The sequence below is a fragment of the Dreissena polymorpha genome, chromosome 1 (genome assembly GCF_020536995.1).
Source record: "Dreissena polymorpha isolate Duluth1 chromosome 1, UMN_Dpol_1.0, whole genome shotgun sequence".
Taxonomy (NCBI): domain Eukaryota; kingdom Metazoa; phylum Mollusca; class Bivalvia; order Myida; family Dreissenidae; genus Dreissena; species Dreissena polymorpha.
Genome location: NC_068355.1, coordinates 97,452,330 through 97,468,458, shown reverse-complemented (window position 1 = coordinate 97,468,458; position 16,129 = coordinate 97,452,330). Strand labels below are relative to the sequence as shown.

General features: G+C 34.8%; 1 protein-coding gene across 2 annotated transcripts in view; it reads right to left on the bottom strand.

The window, feature by feature from the left end:
• The window catches only part of LOC127841543 (transforming growth factor-beta receptor-associated protein 1-like), a 44,165-nt gene extending 28,042 nt beyond the window's left edge, over positions 1 to 16,123 (bottom strand). The window contains exons 1-5 of one of the 2 annotated variants that reach the window (XM_052370436.1): positions 15,912 to 16,123; positions 13,325 to 13,377; positions 6,596 to 6,689; positions 5,011 to 5,109; positions 3,348 to 3,539 (exon numbers count right to left, since the gene is read on the bottom strand). In XM_052370436.1, coding sequence (XP_052226396.1) covers positions 3,348 to 3,539; positions 5,011 to 5,109; positions 6,596 to 6,689; positions 13,325 to 13,377; positions 15,912 to 15,986 — 513 coding nt within the window. In that variant the 5' untranslated portion in view covers positions 15,987 to 16,123. The remainder of the gene's footprint in view (positions 1 to 3,347; positions 3,540 to 5,010; positions 5,110 to 6,595; positions 6,690 to 13,324; positions 13,378 to 15,911) is intronic. The other variant, XM_052370446.1, reaches the window with a different exon arrangement.
• Between the last annotated feature and the right edge of the window lie 6 nt (positions 16,124 to 16,129).

Sequence of the window (16,129 nt, the reverse complement as noted above, 5' to 3'; positions counted from 1 at the left end):
AAAGACCAAAGGTTTTTACCTGAGATTCAAAAGCACTGCTCTGAGCTCACTTGAGCCATACAAGGATTTACGATTACTGACAATTAACCCCAAGCAGCCTTTTTAATGGAACTAAACTATTTGTAAAACATAGCACAGATATCATTAAACAAATGTTTTTTTTATCCATAGGTAATACATGTGATTTTTAGAGGGTTTACAAGGTTACTATTGTAAAAGAAGAAAAAGTGCTCTACCCAAAGACAGCCATGTTTTTAACAGACCAAAACCATTTTTAAACCCGTCCTGGATATCATTTAAACAAATTTTTCTTACAAAGTTTCTTAATGATTAGGTAAACTATTTAACTTCATGCGTTCACTGTGTTTCAATATAAAGACATATATAACACCACACCCCGTCGCTGCAATATTACAACTGATCAGAACTATTTTTAACTTGACCCAGACATTATAACAACAAGAGATGTGTTCGTCAGAAACACAATGCCCCCCTACTGCGCTGCTTTGAAATAAAATTTATATTTATCATTTGGCAGGTATAGAAATCATCTCCTTTAAAGCTTATTACTTCCCTTGGATTTTGTCCAATCAAACCGGGCGGGGGGGGGGGGGGGGGGTCTGTAGACAGTCAAAAATGACCAAGTCAGACATCACTGACAACCAAGGCCTGTGGTTTATCAAAGAGATCATAGCCAGAGTTCATCATGTATCTATGGACATAAGTCCACAGGTATGTAATGAACCCTACTATTCACAAATTAGTACAGGAAAGAAATGATAATTATATCATTTAAACAAGGGACAAAATTGTCACAAAACCAGGTTTTCATTGTGAAAAAAAAATCTGATAAAGGGAGAAAACTCAAACTGAACTTTTGAAATGACCAAAAAAAATTAACCCCCTTTGTAAGTTTTTTTTTTTTTTTTAAATCTATTTTTAGTCGTGGCGACCTTGACATTGGAGATATTGACGTGATTCTTTCGTGGGACACACCGTCCCATGATGGTGAACAAATGTGCCAAATGATTTTAAAATCTCACAATGAATGACATAGTTATGGCCAGGACAAGCTCATTTATGGCCATTTTTGACCTTTGAACTCAAAGTGTGACCTTGACCTTGGAGATATCGACGTAATTATTTCGCGCGACACACCGTCCAATGATGGTGAACAAATGTGCCAAATGATTTTAAAATCTGACGATGAACGACATAGTTATGGCTCGGACAAGCTCATTTATGGCCATTTTTGACCTTTGAACTCAAAGTGTGACCTTGACCTTGGAGATATCGACGTAATTATTTCGCGCGACACACCGTCCAATGATGGTGAACAAATGTGCCAAATGATTTTAAAATCTGACAATGAACGACATAGTTATGACCCGGACAAGCTTATTCCGCCAGCCCGCCAGCCCGCCAGCCAGCCAGCCCGCCAGCCAGCCAGCCAGCCTGCCCGCATTCGCCAATCTAATAACCAGTTTTTTCCTTCGGAAAACCTGGTTAAAAAACTTTTACAAATCAATCATTTGAGTTATAAATAATCAAAATAAAAAATCTGTACAGTAACTGTGAAAAGAACTTAAATTCTTGGTAAGGAAATATTTAATCTGAGATTTATAATTATATAAATTACTTCCCTTGAAAATAATTGTCTCTAACAAATCTCTATTTTTAGTAGCAAATAATTAAAAGCCACTACCGTGACTGTAGATTCACCACTCAAAATGTGCAGCTCCATGAGATACATATGCATGCCAAATATCAAGTTGCTATGTTCAATATTGAATAATTATCTCCCTTTAGAGCTTATTACTTCTCTTAAATTTGTATTTTTGACCTTAGACCTTGAAGGATGACATTGACCTTGACCTTTTACCACGATGTGTTTGTCAGAAACACAATGCCGCGTACTGCACTGATTTGATTTATTTCACAAAAATATATAATTTGGCAGGTCAGATAATTATGTCCATTTAAAGCTTATTACTTGCCTTGGATTTGTTTTTTCGACCCCGTGACCTAGTTTTTGACCCGGCATGACCCATATTCGAACTTGACCTAGATATTGTCTAGATACAACTTCTGACCAAGTTTTGTAAAGATTGGATGAAAACTATTTGAATTAGAGAGTTGACACGAAAAGTTTGACAGACTGACAGACAGACTGACTGACAGTGCGAAAACTATATACCCCCTTTTCTTCGAAAGGGGGCATAAAAATGTACAAAATGAATGAAGATCAATTGCATGAATATACGAAACTTGAAACAGACAATTTCTTCAACATATGTCTAGACACAGACAAATCCACTATATATTCTATATAACTGACTCAGGGCCAAATCTTCCAAAACTCAGCGCAGCCAAAATTTGTACAGTTTATGTGTGAGATTTACTCAGTAGTCAAAGAGGAATTTAAAACACAATAAAAAACAAGATATGTGTTTGTCAGAAACACAATGCCCCCTTCTGTGCTGCTTTGAAGCCATTAATTTGACCTTTGACCTTGAAGGATGACCTTGACCTTTACCTTTCACCACTCAAAATGTGCAGCTCCATGAGATACACATGCATGCCAAATATCAAGTTGCTATCTGAAGCGAAATAGAAGTTATGAGCATTTTTCAAAACCTAAATGCAAAACCTAAACACAAAGTGTGACGGAAAGACAGACAGACAGACAAATGGACAGACGGACGGACTGATGGTCTGATCACTATATGCCCTCCTTTGGGGGCATAAAAAAAGTTCAGGACTATCTATTATATAGTGGAACAAGAGCACCGCATAGCGGGTTCCAACGCTCCGTTGCGGGTGCAGTTTTGAATAAATGAAAGCTTGCAAGAAGAATATTATAGGTAACAGTGACCTTGACCTTTGACCTAGTGACCCAAAAATGGGTGTGGCATGTAGAAATCATCAAGGTGCAGCAACATATGAAGTTTCAAAGTTGTTGGTGGAAGCACTTTGATTTTAGAGCCAATTTTAAGGTTTTAGCATGGCGGACCCCGGACGGCGAACGACGAGCTGGCTATGACAATACCTCTGATTTTCTCCAAAAACAGCCGAGCTAATAATAGACTAAGGATTATAATTCTTATAAAAACTTGTTGAAGCCAAAATGTTTATTTATGTTTGTTGGCACATCAAGGTAATTCATCTGTTGAAGCTTGAGCAAGTCCTTAGTCCCCCCCCCCCCCCCCCCCCCCCCCCCCTGATAGTTAAAGAGAAGTTGACAACACAAGCTTCAGGACTTTTAGACTTACAAAGCAGATTACAGACAACAAGAAGTGCATAATACTATGACAGATGCTGGCTCAAGTAGTGACATGCATACATACTATGACAGATGCTGGTTCAGGTAATGACATGTCCTTCACGTGGTTAATGCGGTCCTCTGTGATGGTGTACAAAGCAACCTGCTTCTTCTTCAAGGCCACACAGACTTCCACACAGAACGGGTTGTTACCAACGGGTGACTCATTCAGACAGAACTGGGTCACACCCTTGATCTTAGCTCCTCCCACAGCCGGCTGTTATAAGTTCATAATCATGAAATAGTTATCAAAATAATAGGGAAAGCATCGAATACCCATATCGGTATTCGAATATTCGCAAATCCATTCCATCGATTATTTGAATATTCGCATAAAACGGCTGGATTGATTTAACTTCTATTACTCAGTTTCGTATCCAGTAGGGATTTTAAATATAAATTGACACAGAAATACAATTAAATATACAATTGTTGGGTTGAGATATAGAAAGAAAATGTAGCTAAATAGTAAACACAAACTTTGAAAAAGCCTATTTAGGCGAAATATATCAGAAAAGAGTGAAACTTGTTCTGGGTTAACTTCCATTGTTTTGTAAGTTATATCCGTTTGCTGAATACGAGGCTGTTTATTAACATTGCTATCCAGTAATTGTATCGCTGTCGGCTAATACTATGACCGATACTGTAATCGGGCACAAATAAAAGGAAAAACATCATGTCATAGAATTTTATTTTTATTTAAAATTTTAAAGTAACCATAGCAGAAACTAAATTATTATTCGCCAGTCCATTAAAGCCCTTTATTGGCACCTAATTGACAGATAACAGTTCATGCCCTTTCTTAGAGTGTTTATATTGGTTTGCGCAATTTGAGTAATTCACACATTTTAATGGCTGTTCATACTGTGATCACTGAAACTTAATTATTATTCGCCTCTCAATTGAAGCCTTTAATTGGCACCCCATTGACAAACAACAGTTCGGGCCTTTCTCAGAGTGTGTAAATTGCATTGCGAAATCAACGCTGTTACAGGCCGCGTTATCAGTTTGACACTAAGAATGTCACATCAAACATGTTAATCCTAAATGATTTCGGGTGCAAAAAAGTAAGCGGCTCACAGGTCATTAAATATTAGGGCAATTATGTTTGAACAAAAAATGCCAATATGCGAATATCAATTCTGTTATTCGAATACTGACCATTCGATCGAATATTCAAATAATTTTGCCATCCCTACAAAATAAGTAATTTTTAACCCTTTCCCACTCAGAGGCAAAGTGAAAATTGCTATGTGGAACAGCATAAAACCTGAACAGACTCTTGTAACTCGCAGTAGGTTCAGGTTTTATGCTGTTTGATGCTCATCTGTATCTACTGGTTGGAAATGAAGCCTTTTAAAACTTGAATCTAGTAAGAAAGGTCTTCAATTAAATTAAAGTTTCTCAGGGACTACAAACATGCCAAAATATGTATCTAAGTGGTAAAGGGTTAAAACAAAAAAAACTATTTTCAAAACCGTTGGCAGTTTAAAACGATCATATGCAAAGCAAATAAAAGACAATTTAACCAAAAACAAGGAATATGCACCATATGAAAACAACTTTTACACAAAAAATCATTATTGATCTAGTCAAATGCTGGATAATACGGCATCACATTTATGAAATGTCCTACAAAATGTTCATAACAAAGTCACCAAACTGACTTCAGCAGGTGCAGGCCTTACTTCTAGATCTAGCATGTTAAGCATGGAGACAGTGTTGTCACAGAGCACAAGGATTCGATTCAAAGCAGAGGCTGCCTTCAGCTGGGCAATAGGCTTTTTCTGAAACAATTCATGGAAGCACAAATATAAAATCTATGCATAACAACGACATGAAATATTGTTTAAAATTTTCAAACAAAATTTTACTCTTAAAACTGTGCTTAGACATGAAAAACAAAGCATCTTAAAGTATTTAGCTTTCCACTGCACACCTGCTGAAATACATGAAACAATTCACACAAAAAGGGGGCATTATGGTCCTTCATCGTTCACCTGAGTTCACAGGCAACAATTAATGCAGACTGGTGACATACATGTAATTTTGACCCTACATATAAAAACAAGGCCTTCATATCTTCAAGATAAATATTGTGAACAAGTTTCATCAAGATTGAGCCATAAATGTGGCACTTGAGTGGCAAAAAGGTTTCTTCAGATTTGACATGTTGACCTGTTTTGAGACCAGTCTGACCAGATTCAATGCCTGGCCTTGATAAAGATAAACATTCTGACCAAGTTACACCAAGCTTCAGCCATTAATGTGGCCCCTACAGTGGTAAGATTCTATTTAAAGATTTGACCTGGTGATCTAGTTTCTTGACAAAAGTGACCCAAATTCGAACTTGGCTTAAATATTGTCAAGATTAACATTCTGACAAACTTTAACAAGAAACCGTCGGAGACGGGTGATGCTCCCCAAAGGTTTTTTTTGTCACAATATTGCACTATATATTCAGATAAAAGGAAACGTTTTGAGGGGAATAACTTTGGACAAAATAATATGATGGATGGTTTAGCAACTTAAAAATTTCAAAGGGCCATAACTCTCTAAATAAATCATCTAACCAGAACCCACAAATAACATGCGCATCTCCTCAAGGTAGTTAAGCTTCCCATAAAGCTTCATTGAATTCCAGTCAGTAGCTGGGGGGACAAGAATTGCACTATATGTACAGTTTATAGAAAATTTCAAAGGGCCATAACTCTGTGAAAAATCATCCAACCAGAACCGGCTGATAATATGCACATCTCCTCTTGGTAGTGAAGCTTCCCATAAAGTTTAATTGAATTCCAGTCATAAATTGCTGAGAAATAGCCCGGACAAATATTGTGCACGGATGGACGCACGGACAGACGAAGCGGCGACTATATGCTCCCCCCAAAAATTTTCGGGAAGCATAATAAAGATTGAGTAAAAAAAGGTGACCACTAGAGAGATTACAAGATTTGAACAACATTTGACCTGGTGATATTTGTATTCTGATCATGTTCATCATAAATTTGGCCTTTGGAGTGATAATAAGGTTATGTTAAGATTTGACCAAGTGACCTAGTTTTTGTGTGAGCAATTTACCCATATTCAAAAACTGACAAGTTAAATATTCTGACAAATTTTCAAGTTAGAATCATAAATGTGAGCTCTTCAGTGGAAACACAACTGTTAGTATATATTATAAATACAATTCTGAAACTACCCATGTATATGAAAAGTACTCCCAAAAATCACGATTATTTACCAATGTAATATGTACATGGTATTACATACCAGAGCAAGGTGCTTTTGTCCTTGACTGTTGCTATGAAACAAAACTTTGCCACTTGCATTTGATCTCTCCTCTAACATGTAGTGTAAAACAAAACTGAAATATAACAAAAACATGCATGAATCCAGAGAGGCACACCACTTTAATAGCCTTGTATACATGAAACAGGAGCTGTCCCAAGACAGCGCACTCTTCTATTCATCTTCTTTGATAGTGTAATGTACAGGTCAGCTTACTGTCACCTGTTATAACAACAATTAACAAGAAACCATCGGAGATGGGTGATGCTCCCCAAAGGTTTTTTTGTCACAATATTGCACTATATATTCAGATAAAAGGAAACGTCTTGAGGGCACAGTAGTTGGGGGGACAATATTTTTTTTATAGAAAATTTTAAAAGGCCATAACTCTGTGAAAAATCATCCTTCCTGAACCCGCTGATAATATGCACATCTTCTCTTGGTAGTGAAGCTTCCCGTAAAGTTTCATTGAATTCCGGTCATTAGTTGCTGAGAAATAGCCCGGACAAAAATTGTGCACGGACGGACACACAGACGGACAGACGAAGCAGCGACTATATGCTCCCCCCAAAATAAATTTTAGGGGAGCATAAAAAAAGTTGAAAGTGAATATTCTTAAAGCAACATCTTTAGTAAGATGAAAAATTAAATCTGAAAACGTTTATTAAACTTTGTTCTTATTGGCTGCACCTTCACACATGTGAGGCGGTTTAATTGATAAACATTAGATAACCCCATAAAAAGGTTAAATATTAGATATTTTAACCATTTGTGTACACACCACATACATGTATGTGTGTATTACAAAGTATATGTAGGTTTTAAATTGTGCATAAAGTTTCTTATTTGTGAAAAATTAGCACAAATATTTATGGAAAACAGGACTTAAATTTCTCATGTCCATTTAGAAACAATTTATAGAACAAGAGGGCCAAGATGGCCCTGAATCGCTCACCTGACTAACCTTGCCACATCAACTTAAATTCTATCAGACCCTTATACAATCCCAAGCCACTGGCCCAGATTTCATTAATTAATACATTCTGACCAAATTTCATTAAGAGGTGAAGAAAACTGTGACCTCTAGGTTTGTTTTTCAAGATTAACAAGAGATGTGTTTGTCAAAAACACAATTCCCCCTATTGCGCCGCTTTGAAGCCATATATTTGACCTTGACCTTTCACCACTCAAAATGTGCAGCTTGAGTTACTAGCAACCCCTGTTAAATTTTGAAATTTGTCATACATTAGTTTCATTAATTTAGCTAGATAGATATTCTAAAATGCTTTCCAAAAACAGTTTGAATTGTTAAAATATCCCCACCATAAGAGAAGTTATGACAATTTTTGTCATGGAAATGTTGTCGATTTATTGGAAAACATTGGTACTTATTACTGCATAGTAAATGCGTAAAATCACAGCACCTTCACCTTATGTTATTACAGAGAAATTGACATAACTTTTGTTCAAAAGAAGATAGAGAGTTCAAATATGGCAGTTTTATGTATTTTTTCATGCTCTTTTCATTATTTTACTTAGTTTTTGCATAGTATGAACTATAATGAAGATACATTAATATCACAATTTTTATTTTTTTTTTCGACTTTTTTTCTCAAATAAAGACATCACAAAATACAACAAAACAACACAACATGTCACTAATATAAAAAACTAAACATTTAATGTAGTCAAAGTCCATTTGATAGTGCAAAATCAAGTTTGAATTTGCTAATTTTCTCATTCTGCAGATCACAATTGGTTTTGTTCTGCTGTTCACAGAATGGTCCGGGGAACTAGGCCATTGTGTAATATCCTCAGCTGATCCTGAAAAGAACAATGACATTGTGCTAAAATAAATATAGTTTTAGTTTTCAATGTTTAATCACAGGAGTTTAAAATTCTATCCATAAAGCTTATCTTATGGCTAAAAAATATATACCCCTATATAATATATAAACTATACTATATAGCGGTATATTTTTTATTATTCAGCCATTAGATTGGCTTTATGGATAGAATTTCAAACTCATGTGGTTTAATGTAATATAAATATAATATTCTAGGATTTGTTAAAAATAAATCCTTCAATGTAAACCATTATTTGTCTAAATTCTTTAACCACCAATAATTATCAGTTACAAATACTTTGAACATACAAAACACTGTAGTCAGTACCTATTCTGAATGTATTAAAAAACAACAACAATCAAATTGAACTGTAACAAGGCATTATTCATTATTTAAAATAACGATTAACGTTGTTTGTTTTTTTTTAAATATTTTCTAAAATAAAGAAAAAACGTTCGAGAGTCAACAAATTAAACTATAAAAAAATTAATGAGAACAAAAACACAATGCCAGTCAATGGTATGAACGTACTGAGTTCTAAATAAACAAATTAAATCAAGTATTTCATATGCATTAAAAATTACAATTATAGGTCATTTGACATTAAATATATACTTAGAAACACATTAAAATACTTCGTTGTGTTTATTTGCATTAGGTTTTATGTATTTTGCAACATAAATGCAATAAATAAAGGCATTTTGACAGCAGACTGTTGAAACTTGGTACGAATATCCACACGACCAATGTGAATGAAGTTTGATCGTCTGTTTTGTAATGAATAAAGGGAAATCAAGATAAAAAATGATATAATTAAAATAAAAAATAACTTACCATTTGATTGCTATCGTTTTTCTAGGTTTATATAAAGTAATTTTTGAAGAAATCACCATTATCGATAAACGCTATCAGCTTAATCAAATTTTCCAATATGGCGCCGCTATTTCGACTCTGGCCTAGTTGAAAATTCACCGACACGTGGTTTTTAATGATAAATGCGACGTACTTAATATCGTTTCTGATTTATAATTCTGGTACCAGAAGAAAGATCAGAGCTTATATTTTGTGATTTTTATGCGAAATCAAAACAATAACATTACTTTTTGAAGAAACTTTCATAGAATTTTGGACTACTTTTGTCGCGTAGACTTAACATAGCACAATTTCGTGAATATCATCGGAAACGTTTTTCATTGCTGAACATAAATATATCAATATCATTAATATTTAAATAACCTTCTCAGGTCGCAAATGTGTTGTTAACAATCAGGGGTCAGCGCAGATACTCGAAAATGCAGAAAACAAAGGAAATGGGACACAGACGTTGTACTTGAATCACATAAAGATTGTTAAGCAGCTAATATAAATTAAAGAATATAAAAATTCATATCATATTAAAGAGAATTTATTTTTCTTTCAATCTGCATTTATATTAATTTGATTTTAATAAAGATGTTTTATTAACATAACTTGTAATGGAACCACTATGCAGATTAGCTGATTTTCTTAGATCTTCCACTGATAAGATTAGATCTGCTGGGGTTGCTAGAGTTACACGTGTATGCCAAATATCAAGTTGCTATCTTCAATAATGCAAAAATTATTAACCAAAGTTGAAGTTTTGGGACACGCAATGAATGACAGACAGATCAGATTAAAACTATAACCTCTATTGTCTACACAAGGTTTTTCTATTATTTGGCCTAGTGACCTAGTTTTTGACCCCAGATGACCCAAATACAATCCCAAACCAGATTTCATCAAGATAAACATTCTGACCAAATTTCATATTCATTAAGATTGGAAGAAAACTGTGACCTCTATTGTCTCAAAAGGTTTTTCTATTATTTGACCTAGTGACCTAGTTTTTGACCCCCAGATGATCCAAATACAATCCCAAACCAGATTTCATCAAAGTAAACATTCTGACTAAATTTCATAAAGATTGGATGAAAAATGTGACCGCTATGGTCTACACAAGGTTTTTCTATTATTCAACCTAGTGACCTAGTTTTTTACCCCAGATGACCCAATTACAATCCAAACTCAGACTTCATCGAGATAAACATTCTGACCAAATTTCATAAAGATTGGATGAAAACTGTGACCTCTATTGTCTACACAAGGTTTTTCTATTATTTGACCTAGCGACCGTTGTTCTATTATTTGACCTAGTGACCAAGTTTTTGACCCCAGATGACCCAAATACAATCCCAACCCAGATTTCATCAAGATAAACATTCTGACCAAATTTCATAAAGATTGGATGAAAACTGTGATCTCTACTGTCTACACAAACAAATTGTTGACGGACACACGCACACACGCACAAAGGACGCCGGACATCACACGGTCACATAAGCTCACCATGTCTCTTTGAGACTGTTGAGCTAAAAAGGACATGTGCATAGTAACAAACCTTAGCAACCTATCAGAAGGGATGGACCAATGATAATCATTGTACATGGTAACATATAACTCTTAAAGGAGGTAGACCTAGCAAGCAATTTGACAAAATTTTGCCTATTCCAGTGATTTTTTTTGCTTTATATTTTACAGCCTGTGCCATTTGGATTGGGAAAAAAGCGCCATAGTCCATGCAATTGAGAAAATTTAAACACTATTAATATGATTATAAATTACAGTTAACCAATTGTTTATAAATTCATTCTTTCTAAAATGTATATTATAAAGTGCTAGGGAATTAAATTGCTGAACAATAAACTTAATAAACCAATTATTTACTGGGAAAGTTTGGCACATTTTTGGGGAAATTTTGGTAAGAATTTTTGGGGAAAAAAACAAACTTTTTGGCATTGGGAGCCTGTAAGAGGCTGTAATTTTGGGCAAAAAATCACTGTATTCATACCTGTAGTTAATTGTTTGTTTTTAGGCCAAATAAAAAAATAGTCTTGGTTCAGGGAACATGGCCAGAAAAATGTAGGAGGGTAGGTAGGTTTTTCTTTTTTTTTTTTTTTTTTTTTTTTTTTTTTACCAGTCGACTGATTTCAGGGTGAAAAAGGGTCAGTTAATGCACCCATGATTGTTTAAACACTGACCAAATGATTAACATTGCACATGTGGTATTTAGTCGTTGTATATTATTCAATATTCCTAGCTCTTTATGCACTTCTTCAGGGCTAGCGCTGGCCCAAAATTTCTTTGAGCCAACCATTTTTTGTTTGTCTGTCTGTAATAGTGTGACCTTCATATTCAAAAGTGAACAAGCCATCTTTATCAGTCTCTGGTGTTTGGGGTGTGACCTTCAGAATTTTTTTCATCATGAGACCTGACCTAGTCTCCGACAGGTGCTCAAGAGTCTGAATAGTGGCTGTCAAAAGGAGGGTAACCTCAGAATAGCACAAGTCTTTCTTCTGGTACATTTTTTTATAAAATGGCAATGGGTTTGAGCGCATCGCACAGGAAGTGAGCAGTGTACATAAATTTGAATGTTGCTATTGGTTTGTACAGGCTAAGGGCGTCACAGTACATTGATTTTGATTCATTATCAAAGCGAAGCCAATTGTTGTCAAGTTTCCATGACTCTTGGAATGCTCTAGTGTTTTGTGTTTTAATATTTTTTTTTATGACTCTTTTTCGTCCAACGACGCTTTAAGGTTAAAGACGCCATGTTAGCGACTGTAGAGACAAAGTGGTTAATTCCATTTTTATAGTAGACTAGATGAATGACTCTTCCTATGTGTTAAAAATACGAAACTTTAATTACAATAAAACCGCGCGTGTTTTTCACATTTTCATTTGATTAAAATACGCTGCTGTCAGTTAGCATAGTGTGCGAGTAAAACAAACAAATTAATTAATTATCATCTTTTCATTTGATCGGAAATTGACAGAAAGTTGTAACATCATCGACATAGACCTAATTATTTAATTATCACTTTTAAATTCAGATCAATAGACAGCTTGGAAATAATTAAATTATTGTCACGCTTCTTTTCATTTTTAATCTTTAATAATATGACATTTGCGACCGGCCCCTATTTTGTTTGCAGACGACAATTTTAACTGTGTATTCAAAGTGCACAGTGTCTGCGCATGAATTACCGAATATTACTCCATAGCTCCACCCATTTTTACATTTCATTCAACAACGTTATTTCATGTGTAAGCGAGCTCAATGTTGATTGGCCAGCTAGCATGCGCACTTCAATAATAATAAGGTCAAGCAATGTCTCGTATACAGGTGCAGACCGGTTTTTGTTCACTGTTCAAATTGCGAACACTTTCATTGAAACAAAGAGAAAAATATAGAAAACCAATCCAGGTTTAAATGGTGGCTGTTTTCAATGAAATTTTACGAGATTTTAGCATTTTCGCCATCAGATTTTTTTCCATGGACCAAAAAATCGTTAGGGTCGGGGGCAAAAAATAGGGTCGGTCGGGTTCCCTGAACCAAGACTTTTTTTTTTTTTGGCCTTATGACAAAGATTACACATTTAATATAGATTCAGATATTTGGTGTTTTTATTAAAAAGGCCTTAAACAAAGGATACACATGCTCCTTCATGCCACAAAACTAAATTATTATTGTTTTACCAATTCTAAGGAAGGTCTGCATTTAAGCTAACTATAAATGCATAAGTCCTGTTCTGAGAAAACTGGGCATAATGCATGTGCGTAAAGTGTTGTCCCAGATTAGCCTGTGCAAAATGCTTACAAGTTGCTATCTGCAATATTGCAAAAGTTATGGGAAATATTAAAGTTTTCGGATGGACAGACTGACTGACTGACTGATGGACAGTTCAACTGCTATATGCAACCCTACCGGGGGCATAAAGATATACAAATAAACAATAGAATGTATTACAATTACATAAATGGTACAAGAATGCTAACACTTACCAGTCAGTTGTCCCAATGTACAAGTTCTTGCCACAGACATCCATGCATTCAATCTATAGTTTAAAAAATATTTTTAAACATTAAGAAAACAAACATAATTTTGTACACAACGCTCTATAATAATAATTCTTGAGTAATTAATAATTCAAATGGTTTCAGTTACCTTTTTTTCTAATTTATAATTTAGAGAACTTCTCAATCCACACTATTACTTTTATACTACAGCGTTCTAAATGTGTAACAACACTGTCACACCAAACTGCCAACCTTTAATACTAGGTCCATTTGCGTAAATCACTGATAGCCATAGAAAGAATGTGCTGTGTTTTTTTCTCTTAAAAATCCAATTTCTGTAAACCATAATGCAAGGATTTTCTTAGTGTTTTCATCGCTTTTATGCTGCAATCTCTTTGCATTAACATGTCACATATTTTTGACATCACAGCATCAACGCAATGTTTCCATATTTCTTCTATGCCTCTAATGCCTCATAAGCGTTTACACCATTACTACACTAAGTTCTGGGAATGCGGTGGGGTTGCTGCTGAGTCTGCTATTGTCTATGTACATGTACCTATTCTTTGTATTTCTATGAAGATTCAACTTTATAACCCACAAATTCTTAACTGTTCAATTATATTACTGCTGCATTTATGCTGCCTTATGGCGATCCTACTGCTTTAAAGCTTTTCAGTTCAAAGACAAAAAGTAGTTGCCATAATGTTGCCACCTTTGGCGTTCTTGGCTGTATGACAGGATTTCATCCCATCTCACAATGATCCCTAACTAGATTAACCAAAACTGCCAGTATTTCACAAAAACAAAAATGATAAACAAGCCTATTGCCAAGCAATATAAGTCCCCTACTGGTGAAACTCCATCATTTTCAGATTTTTTATTTTTTATATCTTTGTTGCCATAGCAACCAGAATTCTTGCCGTAGGAACAAAATGAAATGACGTCCATATTGCCATCTGTCCATGTTTCAAGTTTCAAGAAAAATACTTTTAATTTAAAATTATCGCAGGATCCAGAAAAGTGTGACAGGCTGACTGACAAACTGACAGACAGAGTGCAAACCATAAGTCCCCTCCGGTTTCACCAGTAGGGGACAAAACATTTTTAAATGTAGCTTTAAGCATTCTTATAAACAGTATGTAGAAATGCCATATGCTTCTACTATTGTTGAGAGAATGCATTTATCTTTTGCACTTTCGGCAATTCTTTTGCGCTTTTGGTACTATTACTGAAAGTGCGCGATTAGGGTAAATCTAGCAACCTCACAATGACCAACGCAGGGCATACTATGTGATCCTTATGCATCCTGGTTTGCTGTAAGAAAGCAGAAAGAATGCCAGTCTGGATTGACAGGGGTATTATATAGAAGAGATTGACTATTAAAAAATTGACCCTTGTTTAATCAATTCATAAACAATTAAAAATCTTACATTAACTGACCTTATTAAAAACAAAGCTGTGTCAAACTCAGAATATAAATATAAAGGTGCAACTTTGCAACACTTAACAAAATTCAGCATGCCACAACCTATTTAATCCTTAAACATTTCTTACAATAATTATGGACACAATTTTGTTTGGTGTTGCAACATTTATTAGCCTGGAACCTTGTAGTCTTGTGGTACTAAAGAAAAATCATGCACATCTAAGAGTAAGTTCTTCTTAAATACTCTGAGCTTTTATGGGTACATACATACAGCTCATCATTCTTTATGATTAAACCAAATTCATGTAAAAATAAAAAGTCTCAAGTTTGTCTATAAATTCGAAATCAATCAACCTAAGACAGCGTAACAAACACAATATCTATTACCATCGATGTCAATTTTGCGTGTTGTTTGTGGATATATGCTCAAAACTAAAATAATAGTTTTAATAGTCCCCCCCACCCAATAATGAAAAAACATTATTAAACTGAAAGTCAAATTTTTTAATTGACAATTCGATCTATCTAACGGAGGTTCCATATAAAGTTGGTGTATTAAGATTGGTTGATAAGACACGAGAACTTTCTCGCGGAGGATTCTGGAGACAATCAATGGCTTATTTTTCAATACAGAATTTTCGGAATACTTGGCATTTTACATTGCAAACACTTACACATTTCCATAAACCCTTTATGTGTTTGAAACTTTGGATTAATTTTATTATTATGCAAGTACACCACATCACGTAAGTTGTTTTAATTTGAACCTTTGTGATATATGTGCGAACTGTTTGGAGGCTTTTATGCTAGAAAATAGTTCATAATGCTAATATTACCGATTTAAGTACCGCCAAGATTTTGGGCTGGAGACTTGACATGGCATATGCGGTATCCAGTTGCAACTCCCAGCGACCTGGAGGGTCAATAGCTGGGAGTTGGATTGTTGCAACTTTTTAAATAGTATTTAAAAAAGTTTGATCAACATTAGATGACAAAGATGCAGGCTACAAGAATACTGATTCTTACTTACGAGCCAACAACGATTACATAAAATGAGGTATAACTTCAACTTTAAGGTAGTGAATGGCACTCGCAAATAAAATCAAATGAATTCGCCAATAAAGTCAATATTTATCCGGTTACCTGTGCTTTTGTCTTTTCAGACATTCGATGTACCCGTTCGATCGCGGGCACAAGTTCAAATGCTTTTATACTCATGGTGTGATTTCAATTGGTAATCATTTAAAACTATATAGTACTTAACAATTTCAAAAATAAGTTTATCGAATTATCTCTCATGGGCGCTGCCATTTTGAATTTATAGTGACATCTGTCGGATACACCTCCTTTTTTTAAAGGGT